Source organism: Rhinatrema bivittatum, chromosome 15 (genome assembly GCF_901001135.1).
Source record: "Rhinatrema bivittatum chromosome 15, aRhiBiv1.1, whole genome shotgun sequence".
NCBI lineage: Eukaryota > Metazoa > Chordata > Amphibia > Gymnophiona > Rhinatrematidae > Rhinatrema > Rhinatrema bivittatum.
This window is the reverse complement of record NC_042629.1, coordinates 37,874,540-37,901,724: the sequence shown is the minus strand read 5'-3', so window position 1 is coordinate 37,901,724 and position 27,185 is coordinate 37,874,540. Positions and strand designations below refer to the sequence as shown.

Below are 27,185 nucleotides of genomic sequence, written 5' to 3'. Positions count from 1 at the left end.
ATCTGTGCACCCAGGCTTTAAGTTTAAAGAGATGAAAAATGAAGTTTCATCTTTGCCCCTATTTAGGTGAGAAAGGCACAACTTATATTTGTAGAGAGGGGCGCAAAGAACGTTTTAGGCTTTGTGTCTGTGGAAAGGATTGCCAACAGAAAAAAAAAAAGAGCTCTGCCAAAGTTTATTTGCAATGGAGAATCATGGGAACATTTATTTTGATGAAATAGGAGAAACGTTGGAAATCCAACTTTTTTCCTATGCATGTAACCAATCGCCCTTTTTTTTTCCTATATTAACAAAAAAAGAAAACCAACAAACTACAGAACCAGTGAATTTCACTATTTTCTCACCCCTCGCACAGAAATTCACCCTTTAGTCTGTGGAAAATATTTTCATGAATGTGTCAAGTATGCGAAATATTTGCAAGAAATATTTGCAAAACCGAAAAGGTCACTTTTTGGACAGCCCGAGAAATGAATGATTTGGGTTGCAGTTAGAAACTTTTTTTCCCCCCCCCGAAGGTAACTATCTAAACCAACCTTCCTCACTCCTCCTCTGCCTGCTGCTCTTGTTTTCACTATCACTCCTTTTTTCTCCATCCATCTCTTCTCTCTCCACCTTTTCAGTCCTCTCCTCTTCCCTCCCTTTATTCATCTCCCTTCTTTTCCTCCACCGCCTCATTTTTCTTTTCTCACTTTGCTACCCCAGGAAACATGTCTCCAGCTGGCCCCCTTCAAACATTTCTCAATACAGAATAGAGTTTCCTTCCTCACCTGCTAAAGGAAGACGTGCCGAGTCTTTACAAACTTAGAGTAGGCGGGTAGGTAATTCTTGTGGTATTTTTTTTTTTTTTACTAAGGAGATCCCTAACATATATTAGAGGTCTTTGATTTTGTTTTGTGTTATGGCAGTTTCTCCAACACAGGAAGCATTTCACTCTGGTCCAGGTGAATGATAAAAACAATCCTGTTACAGTAAAACTATCATGATTTGCATGGATAATCATTTAACTATTCAATCGGTGTTTCATTGTCTTAAGTAAAAAAGGAAAGGAACACTTTACTCATAAGTGTCATGATGAAGTAGAATATCAAGTGCTTTAATACGTGGGTGTGTTATTTATTCCATGCAAAATCTTTCAGAGAAAGACTAGTAAAAATATATTTGTCTGCAAAAATGAATTTCCTATTACACTCTAAAAGGATTCCACTTTCTATCCACTGGTGAATGGTGTGGACATGGGCACTGAGCGATGTGTTCTTCTGGAAGTACTGCTGGTCATTGTTTGCTTCAGGGGACCCACATGGTTTTGGACTGTGGGATATTACAAAACATTGTTTTCCCATTTATTAGTAGTTGGCACCTGACACTGTAAATTTCAGTAAAAAGATGATCCCAATGAGTCAGCTTCTGGAATGAATTACCACCCCTTTTAAAATTAAATCTGAGGGATTTTTATGCAAGTCTTTCAAACCAGAAAATTTACTTTATACCTTCTCTAATGTATATCAAAGAAAATGTCTAAAGCACTTTTTGCTTTTTTTTTTTAAATATTTTCCTGGTTGTCTTTTCCTTACCATGAATCAAACCTGTGCTTACATCACACATTTCCACCTCAGCCTAATGAATTTTGCACTGGCCCGTTACAATCCAAACCACAGCTGCAAACAAACAATTATCTAAGACATAAAATTGTAATATTAAGTATTATACAGACTTCCTGCTCAGATCTGAGTCTCTCTAGCACAGGGCTGCCTCTCCCAAGTGTACTTCAACTTTGCCTAAGCGGGCATGACCCAGCATCATACAGGTCTCATCCAATGCCAATCCATAGCCTACCACTAAGACACCAGCACTAAATTTTCATCTTGACCAGGGGGCTGTAAATCGTTACGTCTGCAGCAGTCTCAGTCTCTGTTACCACAAAGAGTAGAAAACGGGTTTGTTGAGCTCAGGTGTTCTGAATGTGTGGGACTTACACAATGAGAGTGAATAAACGCAAAACCATTCTCCTCATTTGCAGTTCCTTTTAGCTCCCATATCTTATCCGTGACCCCAGCCATGAACTAGTTGACAAAGGAATCCCTTACCCAGAATGAGCTTAATGACCACTGGCCTACTCATCTGGATTTCTTTGTTTTCCTTTTCAGAAACACAGTGTTAAAGTTTTGCCCAATCGTCAAGAGTCTCTCTCATCCCATCTGAACTCTTCCCATAGGGGACCCTCCCGCAAAAAGCAGCTTCTCTCTCAAGTCGACCTGCAGAATTACTGTAGTTTGTGTCATGGCTCATTTGCAAGGGCCGAATGTGATCAGGAGGAGGAGGAGGAGGAAGAGCAGGATGAAGAAGTGGCTGTAAGAAGGGAATCACAGAGCCATGTGCCCAAGATGGGCTTGGAGGTGTGCAAGCTCGCTAATGGCAAGACTATGACCTCCTTAAAACAAATGCCCAAACGCAGAAGCATACAGTTGAGGGAGAGAAAAGCCACTCAGATGCTGGCTATCGTCCTTGGTAAGTAAGTACTATCATCAAGCGGCTGGGCAGACTGAATGGGTCATTCTGGTCTTTTTCTGCTGTCACTTGCTATATTATTATTATGTTTCTGTGCTGTGCAATCGGCATTAAAGTGATTGCATTACCAAACTGGGAATTATAATTGAAGCAGCTTTTATTTAGCGACCAAGCCAGGATTTGGGGGGTTTTCTCTCTAATTTCCTTCATGTAAGCGATCTCACTGTGCTGCACTGGTCTGCAAGGTATTTATAATGTTAATCTTGCTCCACTTTCACCTTATTCGCTGACGACAATTGAAATTCCTTTTTTTTTTTTAAACCAGGATTTCCATTTTTTATTTTCTGGCAACAAATGTCAAACGGATTTTTTCACGTCACTGCTGTAAACGTTTTGCTCTTAAAAAATATTGTTGAAAACAACAATTCTAGCCATTGAACAACTGAAGGCCAACAATAGCTCACTTCCTGTGATGCCACAGACAAAAAGGCCTGTATCAATGAAGGGAAAAAAAAAAAATTCACTTAGTACATCAGATCCAGAATGTGCAAATACAATCTAGATTCAAAGAATGAGAAACGGAATCTGCCATTCCAGCAGTTCCCACGTTTCTAATGGAGATCCATTCCTGATCTCAGAGTAAAATGACTTCAGAATTAGATGGGGGGTTTTTTTCCATGGCTTTAATCTAAAAGTGACACACGGAATATTTGTATTTATGCCCTGCTGTCTTGTTGACCGTTCTCTAGTGAAGAGTTTTTCTAATTGAATGGGTCCGACGTACTAGCGGCTCTCTCCCATTTTAGGTCTACTGGAAAGCTGCTTTGTACATAGGGCTGTAAGGGCCACTAATAATACTTCATTTCGGGGACCACGGCATCTGGCACTAACTGTAGGGTAGATTTAGCTTCTGACATACCTCTGTGGGTGACAAAGAATAGCCAAAAAGCACCAAGCCGGTTACCCATAAACACTCAGGGCTGTTATGTACTATTTTCCCCCTAGCCATACATTGGGAGATAGACCAAATTGTACGTCTGGACCAATGTGTCTACTGTTTTTAAAAGACCTGCCTGCACTACAGGAGCCTCGTAGCCTCTAAATCCTATTATTCCAGCAGTTTACTAACATTACTGCAAAGAACACATCTGTGATATTAGAATAAATGTACCTTAACGCAAATTTAAATTAATTTTATGTTCCCAGTTTGATTACCTAATCAAGCCTGAATAGACCATTAGCTAAACTTACATCAGGTTTATGCCATGGAGGTGGACTCAGATTGCTCACATTAAGGATCTGCTGTTATTTTCTCTGTTAACAAAGCGACTGCTATTACATTGCATAATAGTCTGATGCAAGGAAAACTTATCTCTCAAGAATCCATTGCCAAGCCGAGCAACTCAAGACACCCTATGAATTTTAGTGGGCGCATACTTATTATGTAGAGCACGTTTCCTGAAGTCATTAATGTAGAAAACAAAAATGTTCAAAAGCACAGGTGGTTTTTTTCTATTTCCTCTTGCCCTGTGGTTGATGTTAAACATTGGGTCTAGCATGATTGAAGCCCTGTGCTGATGCAAATTCTCTCATGTAGACTCGGGGGTAATTTTCTAAAGGATTAATGTGCATGAACACATGGTAAATCGCCTTTTGAAAATCTACAGTGTCACGTAGGGAAAACGCGATTTCAATTAAACTCTTCCATACTTATGGTAGATATTCCGGGGGTGGAATTGGAGGAGGGAAAGCACATACGTGCATACATTAGATTATCAAAAAAGTGTGCGTGGAAACGCGCCCGCGGAAAGTTATAGTGGCTTGGGAACAGCCATGGGCGTGTATGTCCACGTCCTGGGAAATTTTTCAAAGCAGACGTATGCACATAAATCCACTTTTAAATTCTGGATAAAGTCTACGAGTAAAAATGTACCTGCAGACTTGAGCTCTGTACGCGCTGCTGAAAAATATTCTCCTGTGAACCCCCCCCCCCCCCAAAAAAAAAACAAACAAACATTGCCATGTGGTACATGTGTGGCTTGCTAACATTTTCTTTCTAAGAGCAGCATGGGTTGTTGCATATGTTTAGTCTATAATTTCATTTCTCTGGAGGATGTCCCAGAAGCTTCATGTTTTTTAACCTGTAATTCCAGTTTCTTAAAGAACAGCAGGACGAGATGTCCATGTCTACAAAACCAGACCCAACCCAGCTGGTGGTACATTAGAGAGGCCTAACCAGCATCGGCCAGCTTGACCCCTGGGAGCACAGTCCTGACACCTGCCAGAGGGATAGCCCTGGACCAGGAATAAAATATATGTGCAGCCCGTTGGTCTAGGACTACTGGGAAAACTGCAAAGGAATTAATGAAAAACTGCCTGTAATTAGTTTTATCAGCAGCTAACAAGCAAGTATAGGGCTTAGAGCAGTGTTTCATTTCCCTGAGGAAACATTCCTACTTTTCCCTTTTAACCCAAGGAAATCAGAGCGTGGAAGGAGTATTGGCAGAGAAGACCTCTCCAATTGCCAATTAGACTCAGGTCTGCGGTGTTGCAGCGCCAACCCATGTGGGTTCCCATGGTCAAAGCCCTCTTTGCAGAATGCCCAGTCAGAAATTCGTCAGGGTAAAAACAGCAGGGGAGTGTCCTCTGTCCCCTCCATGACCTGAGCGGGTAGTTGGTTTTAACATAGGAATGTTCATTTCCTATTGATAAAAATAGCAAAGGTCATTCATTTTTTTTTCCAGATATTTTAAACAGCTCCTTCAGAGTTCCCATAAAGCCCTCAGAGTAACAGTGTAAGAAGGAATCTAATACATTACCTGATATTCATTGAAATTGATTGATCCGTATTAGTTATGATAGCACAAGTAACGGCTCACACACTTATAATACATAATTTTGATAACACTACTCGATGCTCGCAGCGCTGTACAATGTTGATAAGTATTGAGATATGATAAGTCCATACCACAAATAGCTTACAGTCTAAGTGTATGAACTAAATGGTTTGTACTGAGGTAATGTGCAACACTGTTCTTTTTTTTGTCTTTTTTCCCCCCGGGGTTGGCATGCGTTTCCCCCACATCAGGTGTCTTTCTAATCTGCTGGCTACCCTTCTTCCTAACCCACATCTTGAACACTCACTGCAAGGCTTGCCGGGTGCCCCCACAGCTCTACAGCGCCGCCACGTGGCTGGGGTACGTCAACAGCGCCCTCAACCCTGTGATCTACACTACCTTCAACACAGAGTTTCACAAAGCCTTTCTGAAGATCCTAAGCTGCTGACGCCAGATGGGTCACGGGGAGAAGAGGCTACAATGCTTATGGAAACTGAAAGCTGGAAGGGGGGAGGGCTGCTGCAGGACCCCAGTAATGTGCTCTCTTGTCATCTAGTTATCTTGCAGGCAGGATAGAAGCAGCATTAGAGTGTAATCTGGGTGCTCCATCTCGTATAATATTCATGCCCCACTCCACATTGGAACATTCATTCAAGCTGAAGTTCTTCCTTGCACCCACCTCAATGATCAACCTCTTGATCAGAACAAAAAAAAAACCAAACTAAGACAGAATAATTTTATGTGCAAATTTGTACTGCTGCTGTAATTAAATTTCAGATGCATAATGCGAGTAAATGAGGACAAACCTACTGAATGCTGGAACACAATAAAAGATTAAAGCTCTTAATGCCCGGTGCTGTGTTTCCCTGCTAGCAGGAGTACAGGGAGTGGAGGACTTAAGATACCCTATACTGGGTTTCTTTGTAAGTAGGAGCATAAAGGAAGGATCCCCTATACTGGGTTTCACTTTAGGTAGTGGGATGCTATGTGCTGGGAATCACAGTAAGCATTAGGATTTTTAGATGACTCATGTTAGGGTTATAGCTAAACCAGAGCCTATTTTGGACTACTACATCTACAGGCTTGTAATTTTAATTTCCCTTTAAAACAAGAAAATAATTGGAGAGCAATTTGTCTGAGCACATTTTTCCTTAAAAAAAAAACCAAAAAACTATGTTTGTAAAGCATGTTATAAGTTTCTTTAAGACTGATCCCACCACCCATGGGCCTGGCTGACCTTATTGGAGATGGGAGCAGGTGCCCATCAAAGCTTGGGGGGGGGGGGGGTATCCATGCTGCCACAGTGGCTTGTATTTTCCCCCCATTTCTGACATCCCTTCCCATTCCTTTGGGGTGTTTGTGGTGCAGTTCCTACCGCAACCCATGCATGGAGACATCTGCACCAGGCTAGAAGATAACATTGCCTCCCCTCCCCAGTATTAAAGCTCAGGCCTCCCACCCCCCCTCTTCATCTCTGGGCTGATAATGGGGCCAGTGGGGCTGAGTCACCCCAGGCCCTGCACCTGCCTAGAGGTGCATTGTCCAATTTGAACCTAAAGTAACATTGTCTATGACCTTTGTAAATAAAATGCTCTTGATTGCAACACACACATTGCAATTTTAGAGACTAATTTATGAGGCTCATATTGGGGGGAGTTCAGTAATTCTTTGGATGCAAAGACTGAGGATTCTGTTTTATATCTTTCATTTGTTTTATTTTTTAGAATTATTTTTTTTTACCCATTTTGGCCAAGATCCATTCTGGGAAAAAAAGAGAGTTTGATTTTTAGCTTTTATAGTGATGTTCCTTATCCTGAAGATGTGGTTGCTATAGTTTCGGGAGATAATGTATACAGACATATGGAATAGATACATTTGTTAAAGGAAAAAAAAAAGGCACAAAAAATAAAGGAGCCAAACTTTTTAAAATGCATGCATGCAATAGGACAAAGTCAAAGGAACTGGCCTAGCTTGCCCCCCTGTATCCCAGAACTGCCTGGTGACCCTAAATGGCAGCAAAAAAGCAAGCACAAGAACTGCAAATACTGTTCTGGGTAGCATTGGGTCCCAGTATAACACACATAGGAGTTCCAGGCATCAGATATTCAAGAGGTCAGGGATGTGCAGCAGGTTTTGTTTTATTTAATTTGGGGAATTATACAGTTTACTTTTTTTTTTGTCAGGTTGGTTTTTTAAAATGTGATTTTGGTGCAAGTTATTTTAGCATAGTTCATACTAAAACAAGATCAGGGCTACCCCCTCAACATTTAGCCCAGCAGCAACCCTACTTGCTCTCCCTCCCACGCAACATTAGATCCTCCTCTCTCTCCCCCTCCACTTAACCGCCCTGCCCAGCAACAAGCCCCCTCCCCCATCTCTCCCTCACCCAGCCCCACACCACTGCACCCAGGAGCAGTCCGTCCCCGTCCCGTCCCCCCCATCTTCTCCGTGCCCTGTCCAGCACCAGCCCCACTCTCTCTCCCCCCCCCAAGTATCCCTCTCTCCACCCACCCTTTCCCTGGCCAGCATATCCATCTTCTGCTTCCAGCCCACGCCCCTGGCCAACATTACCTCTTTCTTCATCCCCTAGCTAATGGCCAGCATCCCCCTCCCTCTCTCTCAGCCTCACTCTCCTCCTACAAGCACTCTCTTGTCTTTCCCTCTCCCCCTATCTCCCCAGCCAGCATCCCCCCCCCCCCTCTTTCCCTCTCCCTGCCCAGTATGGACGAAAGTACCCTCTTGCTCTGTCGTCTACCCTGGGTCCCCTGCTTCTGACTGGGATTGGCCTCTAGGTGCTTCCTCTTGCTGCGCGCGACTGTGAGCTCACTGAGACTCCAGTATCAGTTTACAGACTTGCCTGGAAGCAAACGCATCTTTGCTTCCCGCACTGTGACATCGTGACTTCGGTTGCCTGCAGGTAAATTCTATAGTTGTAGGCTGGAAATGCAGACATCTCATTTGCCCTCCCTAGTCCCAGCACTAAATTGGTAAATCGGGGGGGGGGGGGGGGGGGGGCGCACAGGAAGATGAGCAGTGATGGCAGCTTTCCTTCAACCATACAGGGCCAGATCAAGAGGGGGTAGCTGTGGTTTATTTTCTTTTTGGTCTTGTGGGCCGCTTCAGAATTGAGGGCATGGAGTGGTGGCGGTAGTAGCGGCCACCTCACTCCTCGTGGCATGATGCTCCAGACACCTGCCCCATTTGCAGCCCCCCCCCCCCCCCCAAGTTCCAGCATTGCCACGGGTTCTAGAATAAAGCAAATTCAATGTCACCAAAAGGGAACCTAAGCTGCACTTTTCTATTAGGTGGCTTCAGTCTTCCACATTTTTGCTTTTCTTTTAAGATTACACCTAGCTGCATCTTTGTTCATAGCCTTGAAGAACAGCAGCATGGTCTCTCTCTAGCCTCCAATCACCACTGCTTTTAGGCAGTAGCACATCCAGTGGGCGAGCAGCTTTCTGAGCTCCATAATCAGACCCTGGGGTTGGTCAGGAGCCCTGCTGGAAAGGAATAATGATGTGCTCAGAGCTAGCATTCATAATTATAAGAAACTGATTTGTAAAGTGAAAAATGGCTTGCTTTTTTTTTTTTTTCCAGCAAAATGTGCATTTTTTGAGCAATACTTAGTAGTACCCAATTTTGGAATTTAATAGAGGCTAGCTTGATGAAAACCCAAGGGAAGCTGTGCAAAATTGTTCAAACCCCAGTTGCAAAATCTGCCAGCACAGATTCTTGCATTTTGGAAAAGCCATGGACAAAACGACATGCAGCACACAGGCATTCAATTACGATGAATTATAGATATAAAATACTCCCTGGTTACAGAATCTTGGATCATTTTGACAGCCCCTGGCCACGGGCTGCTAGGGCCATATTTTATTTTATGTAGTGCCTTTTACAAAAATAAAAAAATAAAATTACAGGACTGGGCAAACAAATTACACCAGAGGATTTCAGTTTAATTTACTGGTACATCGGGATGAACACTAGAGAGTCCCTTCTCTTGTTTCAGGTACATTAAAAAATATATAACTCAAAAGGTGGTACTAGACTGTCTTTATTGATTACTGTGGAGACATAGTAGGCTACTAGGCTGTGACACCAAAAAAGTGCCGGAGTACATGAGCTCATTAAACCACAAGGTCCCCACAAAGGCTCCAATTTTCTCCGCACCCACTGATGCTATTAGAAATCTCACTTCCTCTTTGAACTCTATGTCTTATTCGCATAATATGCTGCACAGTTACTGCTGCGGCTGCTCTCTACGATCTCGCCTCAGAAAATAGCAGTCTAGTGGTTCAGGTGTTATCCAAGGGTAACACAGTCAGAAGTGTAACCTTGTGCTACAGCACAGAAACATGAATCAAATGCAAACTGTACAGCAGAAGTGTGACACCGGACAAGCCACTATATTTCCCTGATGCTCACTACAATCAATTGTATCTGAATAGTAGTATCTCCTTTCTCCTCTTTGCAAAGACTTAAGACAGCAGAGATGCCAGGAATCTGCCAGGTTACGAGTTCTAAATGTGACAGCCATCCATACAAGCCTTGCATTTATTACAAATAATTTAAAGGTTTTTCATTTAATTGCACGTTGCATTAAGGCAATTGCTTTGGATTCTGGAGGTATGGAGAGCTAAAGTGACTTGTTTCATGGGTACAGAGAGAGAGTCAGTGACTCAGGCCCTGGTGGTTAGAGTCACTGACTTGCCTAGAGTCACACACATTGCCTGTTTGGTAGAGGGAACTCAAACTCATGTGCAGGCCCGGCCCAAACAGGTGTGCATACAATGCATTTGCATGGGGCGGTGAGCTGGCAGCAGCCAGAGAGGCCACAGGGCCACCAGTGGCCAAAGAAGGAGAAAAGCTGCAGGCCATGGATGCTCAACATGCCAGCGGCTAAAAATGAGAGGTCCGAGTCTTCTGTTTACGTGCGTGCGCCCATGCACAGCTTCCGCTCCCCCCTCTCTGACCCATGCAGGAAGGTCAGTAGGCCACGGTGGAGCTCATCCCATGACGGCCCAATAACATGCTGCCATGTTTGTATGTATATGTGTGGGAGAGCCTGTGTGCGTGTTTGTATGCCTATGAGAGCCCATGTGTCACATATAGGCTCTTGTAGGTACACACATATAACGTATTTGTGAGGGAGAGGCAGCGTGTGAGACAATGAATGTGTTATTGTGCATGTATGTGAGAGAGAAGATAGAATGTGTGGCCTACCTCTTCCAATCCACAACAATCAGAAGATCACAGGTATGGAGAGCAGAAGATTTTTTTTAATCCTTATTAGTTTTAATTGGGTGTAATTGATGATTCTGCTCTTTTGAAATATTTAATGTTTTGAGGAGGGGCATAGAACAGTTAATTATTGGATTTTATGTTCAGATGTTTTGAAATTTTGTTTAAGAAATTTTGGATATTCTATTCATTAACTGAAATTTATTTTTATGAATATTTTACTATGATTGTTTTATATTTCTTAATTATTTAATGTTTTATGAAGAATAGTAATGTTTCTGTTTTTCTATTGTTTCTCTGCATATAGAGGCTGGCTTGTTGTGAGTTCCACTTCAGTTCTTCTCAGCACGTTTGTTTATGATCTCTTTATTCTGTATTTGGTGAGGGTCTGTCTGTGTTCTGCATTTGTGACAGATGAGGTATTTTGCTGGCATGCAACTTCTGTTAAGGGACCTAGAGCAGCTTAGTTTCCCAATAAGAGTTGTATTAGTATTCTAGGGCCTGGTGTAATATGCAAGGTGTTGTCTTTTCATAGATAAGCTTGTTAGGGTTGTTTTTGTATGGAAAGTTTACTATATTGTAATGGTAATTGTTTATTCATGGCTTTCTGAGGGCCAAGCTTACACCCAATGGGGCGGATTTTCAGAGCCCTGCTCGCGTAAATCCGCCCAAACCGGGCGGATTTACGCGAGCAGGGCCCTGCGCGCCGGGAAGCCTATTTTACATAGGCCTACCGGCGCGCGCAGAGCCCCGGGACTCGCGTAAGTCCCAGGGTTTTCGGAGGGGGCGTGTCGGGGGCGGGCCCGAACCGCGCGGCGTTTTCGGGGCGTGTCGGGAGCGTTCCGGGGGTGTGGCTACGGCCCGGGGCGGCCCGGCCGCGCCCTCCGGACCCGCCCCCAGGTCGCGTCCCGGCGCGCAGGAGGCCCGCTGACGCGCGGGGATTTACGCCTTCCTCTGGGAGGCGTAAATCCCCCGACAAAGGTAAGGGGGGGGTTTAGACAGGAGAAGGGAGGGGAAGGTGAGGGGAGGGCAAAGGAAAGTTCCCTCCGAGGCCGCTCCGATTTCGGAGCGGCCTTGGAGGGAATGGGGGTAGGCTGCGCGGCTTGCGCGCGCCGGCTATACGAAATAGATAGCCTTGCGCGCCGATCCAGGATTTTAGCGGATACGCGTGGACTTAAATCCAGCGTACTTTTGTTTGCGCCTGGAGCGCAAACAAAAGTAGGCTATTCGCGCTCGTTTTAAAATCCGCCCCAATATGCATTACAAAAAATTCTAATGCCACAGGAATTCCAACTGTCTTTTTTTTTTTTTTTTTTTGAGATTTCTGGTTAGCACCACAGACTGCATGTAAATATAATATGCATGGTGTGAGTTTTGCCTCTGAAAACTGTACTTTTGAATGTTTTTTCCCCCCCCATGTAAAGTTTGTTACAAATGCATAATTTAATTGTTTGTGTCTGTAAAGGGTATGGGGGTATGTGTGTAGGGAGGTAGCGTGACCCCTCAGGGAAGCAAAAAAATACAACACACAAAAACCTAGCAGTGGCCCTGTTCATGTGCCAGCGTATCTGAATTATAGGGGTGAGTTTTATAGCACTAGGTCACCTACTGACCAGGGCCACCTTCCTACATAGATTTTGAATGTTTTATGATTCTGCATAAGCTATTTGAAAGGCTGTTGTGGAAAGATATGAGAATGAGGGCATATTACAGAAATGTATCATCAAGCCACCTGCATGATTTTTGCATTGAGAGGACAGAAAATGTCAGTTTTAGCTAGACGAATAGGCTGGCAGTAGCAATGCAGAATAATTATCTAGTCTTCTGGCTTGGGCTTCTGTGACAGAACTTTCTATTGCTGACAGGCAACTGAGACCCCACATTCCCTCCAGTTCACTAGTTCCCTTCTGGTGACTGTTGGAGATGAGTGATCACAGTGTCACCCTCGTGCCTTCTTGCAAGCTCCACTCCCCCATTGCTGTCAGCCTCAGTGGGGGCGGGAAGGGGCCGAGGGCAAGGCCCCATGTTAAGACTGGCCACTGTACGCCCCAAATTTACCAACAACTACTGGTAATTAAAAAAAAAAACAAACAAACACACACTACTAAGCTGGGGCTAGGGATGACCTCCACCCTGCATTCCTGCTGCACTGGTGTAAGGGAAACTGCAGAATCAGCTCAGCATGTTTGCAGCACTGACATGCAGCACAGAGTGGGATGACCTGATTAACCATCCTTGAGTCTGGAATGCATAGTTTAGACTGGGACTGTTGGCATAGATCTGATTCTAGGATAGTGAGTAATCCTGTCCCACATACACACAGTTTCGTTTGGTACGCACACTTGTTTACATTAGGCTATAAAAGACAAACAGCTATGGCCCAGAGAGAGAGAGAGAGAAATTTCCTTTGCAGACATGCAAAGTGATGAGACCCCTTTGCCTGTGATGCGCTCTCTCCTTTCCAGGCTGATGACTAAAAGGGTGTTGTGAGTATTGGCCGAGATACAGTGTACACACATATGTATATGCTTAGCACTATTTTTATGCTTAGAACTGTATACCTTTAATGCTTAGCATTGTTAAGATTGTATATCAATAAACAATATTTTTACTTTTACTAAGATTGTATATCAATAAACATTTTTACTTTTACCTTGTTCTCTCTTACCTCATTCCTTACAACTGGCAAAAAAGGAAGCAAGTTTCAACAATTTCCACATCAGTGACCTGGCAGAAAATCGTCAGAGCTAGTACCCTGAGTTCTGTTCCTGGCGTATCATCCATGCCCGCCATCTTGCTGGGTTAAGGTGGTTACAAAGAGCACCTTTAGCAAGCAGGAGGTTGGCCACTGAGAAGCAATGAATATGTGACGTGCTGTTGGAAAGCCATGCCAAAAAAAAGGGGGGGGGGGGGGGCAGCGCCTCTTGTACAGCATGTGCCGCCCCTTAGGAAAACCATGCATAGCCCTGTGACAAAGAACAGAGTTGGCAACTCATTGTCAAGAAGAGTCCAACATCTGCTCTTCTGATTTTGACAGACATTGCTGTTAATGGTGTCTTCCTGGCATGGATTGAAAAAAAAAAAAAACCAACTGTCAAGCATGTAATTAAAGTAGCAATGAGGTAAGACAAATGTCCACAACTCGCATGACATTGCCAAGCATATGGTGACAGACAAAGATCTAAACATGTACACCAAAGAGGACAGGCAGGGTAGGGGAGGTATGATAGAGACATTTAAATCTCTCAAATGTTTACATGCACAGGAGGTGAACCTCTTTCAATGGAAAGAAGACTAAAATGAGGGCATGGTAAGAGGGCGAAAGATGGTAGACTCAGGAGTAATCTAAGAAATCTCTTTACCTAGAGGGTGGTGGATGCTTGGAATGGCCTCCCACTGAAGGAGGTGGAGACAAATACAGTATCTGAATTCAAGAAAGCATGGGATAAGCCCAGGGAATCTGAACAGTTGATGTGGATGAGCACACTAGACAGGCCATGAGATCTTTTCCTGCCGTCATCTTGCTCTGTACCTAAGAAATCATTGAATGGTAAAGGTTAGCTGAAAGTGTTTGGCTACTCTACTCCCATTCATTTATAATGTAGAGGACCATCAGTGACACATCCCATGGATTCCCTCCACACACCCCCTCCCCAATCATCATCCCTTGAACCTAGTGATCCTAACTCCTCGCTGGCACCATAATTAGCTGACAGCTAGTGAATATTCATGGGAGAACTTACTCTGTTGAGAAATGAATAATGTATTGCTGGAGATTCTAAAATCCTTAGAACGCATTTACAAGATTCATATTTCTGCATTAGTTGGGTGCCTCCTCTTTACATCCTGATTCAGAGCAGGCAGATGGAGGTGGAGTGTAGCATATGCTCCATTCTCCTCATTTCTGCGGATAGGTGGCTAGAAGAACAACTTTCCCCACAATCTTATTCCTTTACCTTCCCTCCTAAAGCCTTCTGGAGCTTATAATCCTACCACCCTATCAGCAAGAGCTGGACTCCAACTCCCAGAAGCCTGTCTGCTCTGCGTTTTTGCAAAAGCTGGAGGAGGAAATGTATCCTAGGTTTCATGGAGGCTTGGAATGTGGCTGGGATTTGTGCCAGAGCTTTGGAGTGCATCACAGCATTTCTGCTGGCTGTTTGCAAACACAAAGTGACTCTTGCAAGCTGTGCTGGACTGGGAACAGGCACCATGATGCAGTCACCGCATCTCGGGGCTTGCCAGCAGCCCATCTCTGAAACAAAACATCTATTTTCATCCCTGGGACTGTGCTCTAATGAAACGCTTCACTCAGTTGGAAAGTGCTACATCTGTTTATGAATTTGTACTTTATCTCTGTGTTAAGCTCCTAGCACTGCTTCAAATCCCTAATTAATAACTTAATACAACTCTTTCACATCATAAACAGAAAAGTTAGACTACCCCACATTATTAGCTAGTGCCCTGCAGTAGTTTTAGGAGTGCCAGTGGGGTACTTGGGGCAGTGGTTAGAAGAATGGGAGGCTAGGAGACTTATGATGGATCACCTCCACCCTGAGAAAGAGGAGGCTGGTACCACAGTCATGCAGGAGACCTGTTTTTTTTTTTATTCCCAAACCTGGCTTCCTATCCTTGAATCAGCCAAGAAGGAAGTATTCAAAGCCTCTGGGATGAGGGAGTTGCAGCCATTAACCCGTGACACCTACGGTACAGATTTAGAATGCACATGGGCCTTGTTTCCATGATCTATGGTTCAAGCACTGTGTCTGCTAACGATGAGCCTAGTGGGGAAAGTGGATTAGAAATTGGGGATAAAATCGCCAGGTTTTTGCAAAATGAAGGCTTTTATGGTGCTGTTGCCACAGCTGAACTGGAAGCTTAGGAAAGCAGGAGGAAGCTGCCAGCTCCCACCAAGTCTAACAGATGTAGCAGCAGTAAGCCAAAGTTCTCCTTGATTACTGGGAAATTCTTTTGTCCAGGTTGCAATTGTGCATAGGGTGGGAAAAATGCTTTTGATAAACTCAGTCATTCATTCTATGCTTGTTGCAAGGCAATGGGGATGGTCCAGCTGTTAGTTTGGCTTCACCTTGGCTGGGCACGCTTGGCAAATAAGGCTAGGAGCAGAGACATCCAGCTGGAGGGTACTTAGGTCTGGGGTCCCTCTCACCTCTCTTCTTTAATTTATATCTTCAACTGCTAGGGGAGGTGAGCCATATGTTTAGAGTATCATATAGAGTTAATGCAGATTACGTTGAACCTTTCACTCCCCTACGCCCTAATAATGGCGCTGTACTTCCTGCCATCTCAAATTGCCCACAAGCAATGAGGGAGTGGATGGACTCACACCAGCTAACTTTGAACTTAAAAACTCTTTGGATCAGTTGACTTTCTGATCCCAATCCCTCATTTCAAATTTCTTTAAGTGATTACCAGTTGCTGATCCTTAAAGGTGAAAAACGTGGGGATGGATTTGGCATTCTGAATTAGGAATGAAAAAACCCCCCTATAAAGTTTCCGGCTAAAACGTTTTTTATATCATGCAGAGATCCCCTACGGCTTCTCTACTAGAAATGAGCCCTAGTCTAGGACCTGCAAGGAAGGAGGGGTTAGAGCAAGCCATTTTTATCACAGTGGCCCCTGTGCGGTGGCCTCAGTGGTGGGCTCCTGCCTCTAAGAGCAAGTGGCATGTGGGATCAGTGGAGGATTTTTATTTGTAGTTTAGAGAGAAATCTTTATTTTCTCCTATTCCTGTTTGGCTGGGCCTAACACTGAAGGTTAAGTGGGATAGGGACTGAACAGGTTGCTGGTACCTCACTGCTTTTGGATTTAAGGGCTTTTTTTTCTTTTTAAAAACACACATTATACTGCTTTTTCTGGTTGCTTTAGTGCTGCTCAAGGTGGGAAGCAGCCCTATCCTGGGAAAGGCAAGGAAGAGGAAAAAGTGGTTCTCAGTTCATAGGCTAGAACTGGAGTGGGACGGTTGATATTTTTGGAGAGATGTATCTGATTTGTTGTCCTGCTTCTAGTGTAAGATTCTGCACAGGAGTGAGATAAAAAAAAAAAAACCCAAAAAACAATTTTCCCTGCTATAGAGTTTGGGACTTTCAGCCAGAAAGATCCAGTTACCAGCAGAGAGAAGAGTTTTGGGAAAGATATCTGAAACTCCTTACAGGATGCTCAGTCCTCTCTCATCCAGACCTGGACGAGAAAGGATTGAGAGGATTGGAATCGCTGTAGAACCCTCCATGTCCTCAGGTATTTTTCTCTTTTTGGAAAAGAAACCATTTTGTGTGGGGGGGGTGGGGGTGGGGAGAGAACATCCCAGAGCATTATAGGGAGGGACACTTACACAGATCAAGCTGAATTTCTATTGTTTCTATTTAACATGAATATTACAGTGAGGAAATATGTGCTGCCAAACTTCAATAAAAAGCTTATTTTTCCTTTGGAATTCCCAGCCCATGCATTCTATTTCATTTTAGCACCAGTAATAAACACAATTATGACAATGCTCACATTAAAGACCCTATGCATCTTACCTCCCCCCTCAGAGAATCCATATCAGGGTTAGTGGGGCTTTGACTGCTCTTAGCCCTGGCATGGAGTGTGACCCCCACCTTGACAGCATACCCTAGAATAGGGACTACATGAATAAAGATTAGTATGTCAGTTAAAGCCTTACCTGCGTTTTCTGCTCTCAGAGCACTTATACATGCATTAGTTTTAAATCGGGAATTGTCTACTGAAATGTGGTAGTTTTTGGTCTTTCCTAGCTCCTGGACTCATGCATCAAGGTTAATACAGAACACTGCAGCATATTAGATATCCAGTCTTAGTGCAGGGCAGTGCACAACATGAGACCAGCCCCTTTTAAGTCATCTCTTCAAAGGTTTTGCACTGTAGATGTTACACAACCATAGCTGTAAAGTGTAACAGACTGAAATTTCACCAAATGTTAAAACAGTTGCTTCAGGAGATTCCACAATCAAGTCTTGCATCTTCCAAGTCCATAGGTGTTTGCAGGATGTTTATCTGCCAATATTTCTGAAGTTAGACAGGTAAATAAATCCTTTCCTGCAAAGTGACAGCTTGGATATCAACCACACTAGCCTGTGCACTTCCAATACTAGTCGCACTTAATGCTGTAGATAAATTAAATTTTATCCAAAAGGCAGCCCGCTTGCTGCTGCAGGTCTCATCTGCAAGTCATCTAAAAAAGAAAACAAAAATAACCATAAGTTAAATAAATGTGTACATTGGTACAGCATGGTAGTCTCTAGCGGGCTAGTGTTTTAACTCATTTGGCTATTCCTTTCTTTGTGTGAAGCTGGGACCATACTTAAAGTCTACCTCAACCTTACTTAACCTCTGGCATAGCAAATAATTGCCTGGATTTATTTTGAGTGTAGAGTTTCTGGTTTTAAGCTTTGACAAGGTCATAAGACATCTAGTGGTATAATAGATTAGACCTGTGAAGAGTGCCGGCCTTTTGCTTTGCCATTTTATCTGCATTTTGCTTCAGCTCTGAGCTGAACTCTTGCCTGTTTGGGCTCCCTGGTGCAGAAACCAGTGGAGGCAACTTATTTCCATGGACAGAGTAATAAACTCTCATCCTAGGCTTAAAGCCTAGCTTGTTTTTGGAAGAGACCCTGGGAGGAATCATGGGAACACCAGCAGAGAGATCAGCTAGCTTGATGGAAGTCTTCAGCATTTATTTCAGAAACATAGGTCATTTTCTGCTGTCATGTTTCTATTTAGTGTACTCATCTACCCAACTAATTCAGTTTAACAAATCCTACCATTCCCTCTGAGAATCTCCTGTGTTTTTCCCATGCTATCTTGAATCCAGGTACTGTTTTTGTCTCCACCACCTCCATGGGGAGTCTTTTCTATGCATCCACTACCCTCTCTATAAAGAAACATTTTCTCACATTATTCCTGAGCCTACCCCCTTTGACCCTCATCTCCTGTGCATGGAAACCTTGGAGATATTTAGATGTCTCCATCATATCACCCCAATATACGTGTTTATATCTAAGTCTGTCTCCATATACTTTAGAATGGAAGACCACTAACCATTTTAGTAGTCACCCTCTGGACAGACTCCAACCAATTATATCCTTTTCAAGGTGCAGTCTCCAGAATTGTCCACAGTATTCCAAATAAGGTCTCAAAAGATCTTGACAAGGACAATATCACCTCACTTTTTCTACTCTCCATTCCTCTCCCTATGCAGCCAAGCAACTTTCTAGCTTTTGTTGTCATTTTATCAACCTACTTTAAAATCATCAGATATGATCACCCTCAGGTTCCACTCTTCTTTCATGCTTAGAATTTCACCCTCTATACTGTACATCTCCGTTGGGTTTTGCAGCTCTAATGCATAACTTTGCATTTTTTAGCATTAAATATTATTTGCCAGAATCCTAGGCCATTCCTTAAGCCATTTTCCCACAACTTCCTGTCTGTCTACCCTAGCCCATGCTCTGGATCCCCCTCCCCCACTGTACCTACTAGCATAGCCCTGCTGGTGTAATGGGGACCTAAAGCACCCACTAGGTTCCTGGCCTGGAAGTGGCCATTTTTTTTTATAATGGCGCCAACTGTCTCATCGTGTGATAGGGCAAAGGCATGGTCTGGCTGGCTGGCACTATAGGAGGTGCTCCAAGCCCCCTCTACACCATCAGGCCTACACTAGTAAATGCAGGGAGCTCCAGAGAGTGGGCTGGGGGGGGGGGAGGCTGGCCTGCAGGGGTCAAAATGTTTACTCAAAAGCAGAAGGGTTGGGTCAGTGCCTGCTTCAGAACTGTTAAACTTTAAAAACCTTTCCTACCCCTCCCAATCTGGCCACTTCTGGGGTGGAGGGCGAGGTGGAGAAGGGGGAAGTGGGACATGAAATCTATGGGGACTGCTGGGTTTTTTTCTGCAGTTTGGGGGACCCCAATACTCAGAGTCAATTGGCCTTCTTTAATACATGATGGTCCCATAGTCCTAGGGCTGCCATCATGTGTATTTACCACTGGGGAAAATACCACAAGATTCACAAAGCAGCAGTGACCTGCACTGCTGCTCTAAATTCTGAAGCCCTGAGATTTAAAGCCCTCTCAGGCAAGAGAATACCTACTGCACCTGAATGTAATACGCCTTGAACCAGAGTTAGGTATGGTGAGTAATTAAATGTAAAATCCAAATTCAGATGAGCCTGTGTTATGGCATGAGGCTCCCCACACCAGTTTTGAATGGTTGTGGCTACATATAAAAACCAACTGTACACTCTCTCCTTATCAATTATGAACAAATTAAAGCATCAAGTCAATTCCTATAGATGGGCTGCTATAGTCACTGACTTATTTGAACACAGGCATGCTCACGATCACACCCCTGTTATTGCTGGTCCACAATTCTCTCAAATATTTTATACTTAAAAAAAAAAAAAAGAATTTGCAAATAAAATCTTTCCACAGAAAAAAAATCAGAACAGAATTAGGACTTTTCCTCTTACTATTTGCCTTGCAAAAAAGAATATTGAAATTCTGGTGTCAGCTCAACAACAGCAACACAAACCCCCCTCAATACCGGGTTTTCTGTGAACACAAAACCCTGGACAAAAAGATACAATCAGCACTTAGATAGTAAACCTGCCACACCAATCCAGCACTAACAACCAGAAATCAAACTGCCCGGCTTAGAAAAAGGGGGCAATGCAAGTATTGCAATGTGCCCTAGAATACCCACACACCTCTTCTTGGAAAGAGGAAATGCCAACAGCATAAGCTGGACTGCTACAGATTCTACACAGAAAACACATGCTAACAGAATCTCTCACCTCAGGCACAACTGCAAAAAACAGGCAGACCCTCACCCAATATAAATAAGTGATCACATTAGAAAAAGATGCAGACAAAAACTCAGCTGGAAACCCCATGACAGACTGTATGCAATGCAACGCTGAAGAAAGAGAAACACGTTTCCTCCTACACTGTGCAAAATTCAAAGATATTAAAGATTCACATTTCCTAAGGCTGACAGAGAAAAATCAGAAATTGAACACAAAAGAATGAGCAAAAAAAGCTCTTTATAATCCTGACAGAAACAGCAGCTGTAGCAGCAAAGTATTCGGTATCCTGCCACCAGGCCAGAAATGTAATTGACCAGGGACAATATGGACCAGCACCAAAATCAGAGACATGTACCTAATACTAATCTTTCCATAACCTGTAACTTTATGTCAGTTGCGGTATGTGGGTGAGTGGATTACAGAGTCCTACTGCTATTGTGCACCAGGGATGTTACATAAGATGTCTCAACCTAGCTCCCCTTTAAGTATTATTCAGCTGCGCCCAGGGTAGCGGAGTAATCTTACCTACCCCAGAATATTTTTACAACCTTGTATCCGAGCCTGGCGATGGTTGCGGAGACAATGGGGCTTGCGGGGTATAGCCTCCCTTTTTTTGCCTTTTCTGGGGAATGCAAGTTTTGTGCTGGGGTGGGACAGCAGGGCGGTCTTCCAGGCTTGGGCTGATGATAATGGGGTGGTATACATATTTCATTTGTTAGAACCAGACTCCCACGTTATCCAAGATTTTGCTACTCTGGCCCGTACATTTCAACTGCCTACTAAGTACTTTTATGCGTACCTGCAAGCCCGTCATTATATCCAGTCCCTTGCATGGTCTGTAGAGGACCTGGCAGCGGAAACTACGTTTGCTACCAAGGTTTTTGACACTGCCTGCCTCAAGAATACGATTGCTGGTTGGAAAAAAACTCTGTCAATCACTGGGTCACCCAGGCCAATTGCAACATCTTACGACTCGCTGGACTGCCTTGTTGGACTCCCCAATGACCCCGAATTACTTGAAGAGCTGTTTTACGGCTCTTTACCAGTTGCTGCCTGACGTGGGGCTCCGGGAGGTCCAATTCAAAATTCTTCATAATATATACTGTGATGATGTTCGCCGGTATCATATGGAGCTTACGCAGCCTCCTCTATGTAGCCGGTGTGGTGCAGCTGAGGGCAATTTATACCATCGTTTGTTGGCGAGCCCATGCGTGGAGCTTTTTTGGAAATCAGTTCTTGACGTGATTAATAAAAGTACTGGTAATGTCATTTCTCCTGTGGGTTGCCTTTTACTGGCTCACCAACAGACTGATCGGGTTCCTGGTACATGTTCTAGAGCAATCTTTGAATGCCTAGTGGTTATATTGGCGTACCGCACCATACTGGCTCTCTGGACAGATTCCTTGGCACAACCTTCAGTTGACGCGTGGTTTGGCAGGGTGGCCTCTTTACTATAGATGGAATATATGGACTTCCGCTTGGGCAAGAGAAAACCGGACAAGATATATAATGCTTGTTGGAATGCATGTTATGCCCTGTTTCCTCTTGCTTTACAAACTGAGCTCAGTAACACTGGATATAAGCCCATATGGTCTTAACTGAGGTTCCGAGGGGGGGAGGGCGGTTTGTATGTGGTATGCATGAGGTATGAATGGGAATGCTTTGGAGTTGTTTTTGTGGGGAGGGGATGATTGGGCTAGCATTGGATGGAGGGGATGATTGGGCTAGCATTGGATGGAGGGGAAAAAGAGAAAACCAGGGAATACATTATAGTGGGATCGGTTGTTAGACCGAACATTTATGTACAACACTTGTATTGTACACTGTTTTCTATGTTGCATATGCTATTGTTGTCCCATGTGCGTGTAACATCTTCCGGTTAATAAAAATTATTTTGGAAAAAAAAAAAAAAACCCTGTAACTTTACTTATTACCATTTTGTAATTTTTTTCATCTCATTTCATACCCTATTTTAAATCATTCTGTATATTAATTTGGCAACATGTAAAATTGTCTTGCCTGTAAATGTTATTGGAATCTACATTGTTTGTTTTTAACTGTTACAAAACAAACCCTAGCCACCACTAGCGACTGCTTCAAGTGCCATTATTTATTTATTTAAAATTTTTTATATACCGACATTCATCCAGGATATCACATCGGTTTACAGTGTAACACAAACAAACGCCAGGCATGGCGCTTTACATTGAACAAATAAAACAAGTTAACAAATGAATAAATGAGGGTGTGAATAACAAGGGGAAATTTGCATTAAATAATCAACGAGGTTTGTAAATACCATCATGCCTCTGCAAGCAAAGGAAGGACCTAGGGCCAGCATAAAAAGCATTAGTGATGACAGTAGTGATAAGACCAAAAAATAGAGATTTTTCCCAGGAATGGAAACCAGTAACTAGAGAGGCACTGACAGGGTGGAGTAAGAAACTGGAAAAGCTGCTGCCTGCGCCCATCTCCACTGTTGCTATGGTGCATGGGCAGAAGACAAATCACTGGAAAGTAGTATCAGGAGTGTATGCAGGGGGAGGGAAGAGGGCAGATCACAAACACCCCCTCCCCCATAGTACCAGCACTCATCAAAACTAATTCACATGCATGACAGATGATTTTTTGACTGAAAATAGTGAGGATCTAGTAGCTCAGGCAGATTTGGGGAGTCTGGTTACTAGGGTCTTATCCATTAGTAAGCAGCTGCAGGAAGCAAGTGACACCACCAGGGCCAACAGCACCCCTCAAAACCAGGAAGGAAAAGGCCAAGAGCACCTCTCATGTTTTCTTCTACCTACTCTTCAACCACAGCACCATCCAAGGAGAGGGAGAGGGGATCCCACAAGACATCTGGGGTGTGGATGCACTTTACAGCTGAGCAGGCCCAGCATTCTGCAGAACTTATTCACTCTTGGAAGGCCACCCATCAACAGAAAGGAGGTCCTGGTATGCAGCCACCTCCTGGTTCAGGCACCCCCGGGAATTCCAGCTCCTGGCATCCTACTTCCCACTGCCTCACCTGGGCACAGTCCTTTTTACACAGAGACTCACAACCCCTCCCACTGGCACACCTAGTTACACTAACATCACTGTAGGGGCAGGGTCCAGTTGTGACTTCTGACCCATAATGGAGGCATTCAGGCCAGCTGGAGCCACTGCTGTCATAACAGTAAGAGGCAGCACTGCTAATAAGAGGAAGGATTTGGCACCCCTTAGCCGTGTGAGGTTTTAGACAGATAAGCTTACCCAGATATATCAGAGGCATTCCAGGGCAGGGCCAAGTTATCCGGGTAACTTTAGTTATACTGCAGGGCTGAGTCCTCAATTAGCTGAAGATAAGTATTTAAATGATGAATTCGGCAGTAGTGCTGGGCCACCACAGTCCAGTTTAAGTTAACCAGGAAAGTTTATTCTATTAATTTGACAGCCCTTGCCATAATGTGTATCTCTATTAGTTTTATGGTTGCACAAACATACAGGCCGAAACAGTAAAAGTTTGGACGCGCGTTTTGGACGCGCTAGCTTTACCCCTTATTCAGTTCATGGCTCTATTAGTTATTCCCGTGCGAGTCACTAAGTAAAACGTGCAGCCAAGCCACACATTTTACTTTCAGAAATCATCACCTACCCAAAGGTAGGCGTTAATTTCTGCCTGCACCGGGAAAGAGCACAGAAAAGCATTAAAAAAAAAAAAATCATCATGGTGATATTAAGTCAGAGGTCCCAAGAGTTAAAAAATAATTAAAAAAAAAAAATTAAAATGGCCCACGGCTCGCAGGTTGAAACCCGGACGCTCAATTTTGCCGGTGTCCGGTTTCGGAACCCGTGGCTGTCAGCGGGTTTGAGAACTGACGCTGGCAAAATTGAGCGTCAGCTGTCAAACTCGCTGACAGCTGCCGCTCCCGTCAAAAAAAGAGGTGCTAGAGACGCGCTAGTGTCCCTAGCACCTCTTTTTACCGCAGGCCCTAATTTGAATAATTTTTTTTTCTGAATTGTGCGCACAGGAGAGTGGCCTGTGCGCTCGCCTGCTCTCCCGCGATTTTTACTATATCGGCCTGATAGGCAGCTGTGTATTGGGGATAGGCAGTCTCTCCTTGAGCTGGAGAACTGCACACAACTCTTGAGTAAAAACAGTCTGTATTTACTTTTAAGGTTGTTTTATGCTTTAATATTTTCTAAATGGGCTTGGAATGTGCCCTGCTTGAACATCCCTAGTCTCACTCTACTGTGCACTGGTTAGCATGGCTGCATCTTAAGGAAATATTAAATAGACGTGATCTCTACAGCAGTTTTATAGGCCCCTAAAATGAATAATCTGTAGTTGCTGTGAGGTAGTGTAACGCACCATAGGTTTGGAAACCCCCCCCCCCCAAAAAAGAGGAGCCACAGGATTTAACAGGTTCTCTGTCACTTACCACTTTGCATACAAAGGGGCCTACCTCCCACATTTTTGTTTGTATGGGTGAAGCTTCAAGACTAATGCAGCTTCTGGACCTTGGGAGAAAGAGCTACAATGAAGACATTTCAGTAGGCACCATTCAGCTAGATCAGGGGTGGCCAACGCTGGTTCTCAAAAGCTACAAACAGGTCTGATTTTCAGGATACCCACAATGAATACGCATGAGAGAGCTTTGCTGCAGACCTGTTTATGGCTCTTGAGGAATGGAGGTGGCTACCGCTGAACTAGATTATAGTAATGTGCAAGGGAGTTACTTTATTTTTGTAAATTTGTCCCACCCTTTTTCGCTATGTAGACTATTTAGCAGTATTTTCCCAACTAATACGTTGAGACGCTCTTCTTTACAGAGTCGAAGTGGAGTTGTCTCCAAACCATTCAGGTATCAAGCGCCATTAATCACCGCAGTCTGAGTTATTCCTATTTATGCCCCGGCCTAGGCCCTTGGGCGCAGCCGCTTACTGGCCCGCTTGCCTCCCTCGCTTTCCGGAAGGTAAAACCCCCGTGGCTCGTTCGGCTCTCCTGCAGTACCAAACCACCTACTCCTCTGCCTTGGTGGCACACCCGGCCTAATTAAATTGTTTGGTAGCCACAGCTAGACAAATACGCTCACAGGACTCATTTTATTAGCGGACTCATAAGAGAGGACGAAACAGATACAAAAAAACCCCCCAAACGCTAGAAGTCAGCTGTCCAGTCGCTTCTTACTTTTAGTGCAATGGGGTTGGGCGCCTCCAGTCACGAAGCCGCGCACTGCTCGCTCCCCCGCGCGCCTTCGGTCCGGGACGCGGCTCTCGCGCTCTGCGGTTTCCTCTGGCAGGCGCGCGCCCCCACCTCCTCCAAACGAGGCGCACCTGAGACCCCCGCAACGCCCGCTTTTATGGGGGCTTCAAAGTTGCTCTCGATTGGAGGAGACTGATTAGTCTACCTGCTCCCCCCCCCCCCTAACCTGAAAGCAGCGTCACTGACTCCGATCGCCGCTTTCCGTCCTACCTGCCCGAGTAACTTGCAGCTCCCCGGTGAATAGAACCAAACGCTCTCTTTGCCGTAGTTCACATTTAACCAAAAACAGAAATTGCAAGACTCCAGTAACTCACTAACTGCTCCGATTTGGGAAATATAAAACACTTCTCGGGGGGGTTACCTTTTTATTTTGCACCTGAATTACATTTTATAAGGTAAACAACGAAACCGCGTTCTGTCGTCCTGTTTAAACAATTGTTCTGGTCAGACTTTAGGTGTTAATCCGGGGAGGTGTAAGTTCTGGGGTCACGATAAGCGCTTCAAGGCTGTAGCGCGTGTGTTTTCACCTTCGGACGGCTCACCCTCAGGGACAGCAGAAAAGCGAAGTTGCTACTTATCAGCCTGTAGCAGTTTTGTTTCGGTCTGGTGACCTATCCCGAGGACGAGCCGCTTGGGCCCCGGGTAACTGCGGCGTGCAGGCGCTATGGCCCCTGCCTTTTTATTTCTCTCCCCTTGATTTTAGATCATCGGGAACAGGTGAGTCCGTTCTTTTCAGGCGCATTCTGAGGATTGGTCCACGTGAATGAAAAACATTTAAGCCCTTAGACTTTGTTCTAATAAGCAAGCGAGGTTGATTCATTTGATCCCCCTTGGATCTATCGTTAGGAAAAAGTAGGATTACCCATTGTTTATAAATAAAAATAAATGGGAGGAGTTGAAAACCCAGGACCAATCTACCCGCTTCTAAGCACGTGGAGACTTCCTGTCCCCTTTCTACAAGATTGAACCTGAAGGAAGCCACCGCTAGGAGACGTAGGCAGTGTGGGCCTCTTATCTGTCCCTATGCCAATTGGTTGTATTACTCAGTTGTACTGGCTTTGGCCTATTGCCCTGATGGATCGGATCGTGTGTATTTCAGCTTTTATGAGGGTTGCTGCTGGGCTTTAGTTTTTCAGGACAGGTGGGCCTAGGTCTGGCTTTGCCCCATAGCATGCTGGAACTTCTAGTTCTGCTTTCCTACTATAGCCTCTAAGATAAAGCAGGAATTTGAGCATGCTGTGGCAGCGGACAGAGTCCAGGAGTTCGTCTGGCAGTGGGCGTGCAACGATGGACTGTGTACAGTCACCCCTGGACCTCAGCCTTCCCTAACCATCCAGCTGTAGGCCGCATAGGGTTCCTTCGGGGCAATGGCGCACGCCCTCCTTCAGGAGCGCGTTCACGGGAAGAGTGAGGCGCTCCCGCCCCAGTTACTTGTCATGAGCCTTGGGGGTCCCATGTGGGCAACTGGGAGCAACCTCAAAGCCCCCCTGCCTGGGTTACGGCATCCCAACCCCCTCCC

The 27,185-nt window shown here is 44.4% G+C and overlaps 1 protein-coding gene across 1 annotated transcript in view; it reads left to right on the top strand.

The window, feature by feature from the left end:
* DRD3 (dopamine receptor D3) overlaps positions 1 to 5,790 on the top strand; it is a 43,275-nt gene extending 37,485 nt beyond the window's left edge. The window contains 2 exon segments of the mRNA XM_029578034.1: positions 2,232 to 2,505; positions 5,594 to 5,790. Of these exon segments, the coding sequence (XP_029433894.1) occupies positions 2,232 to 2,505; positions 5,594 to 5,790 (471 nt within the window).
* Positions 5,791 to 27,185: the final 21,395 nt, after the last annotated feature.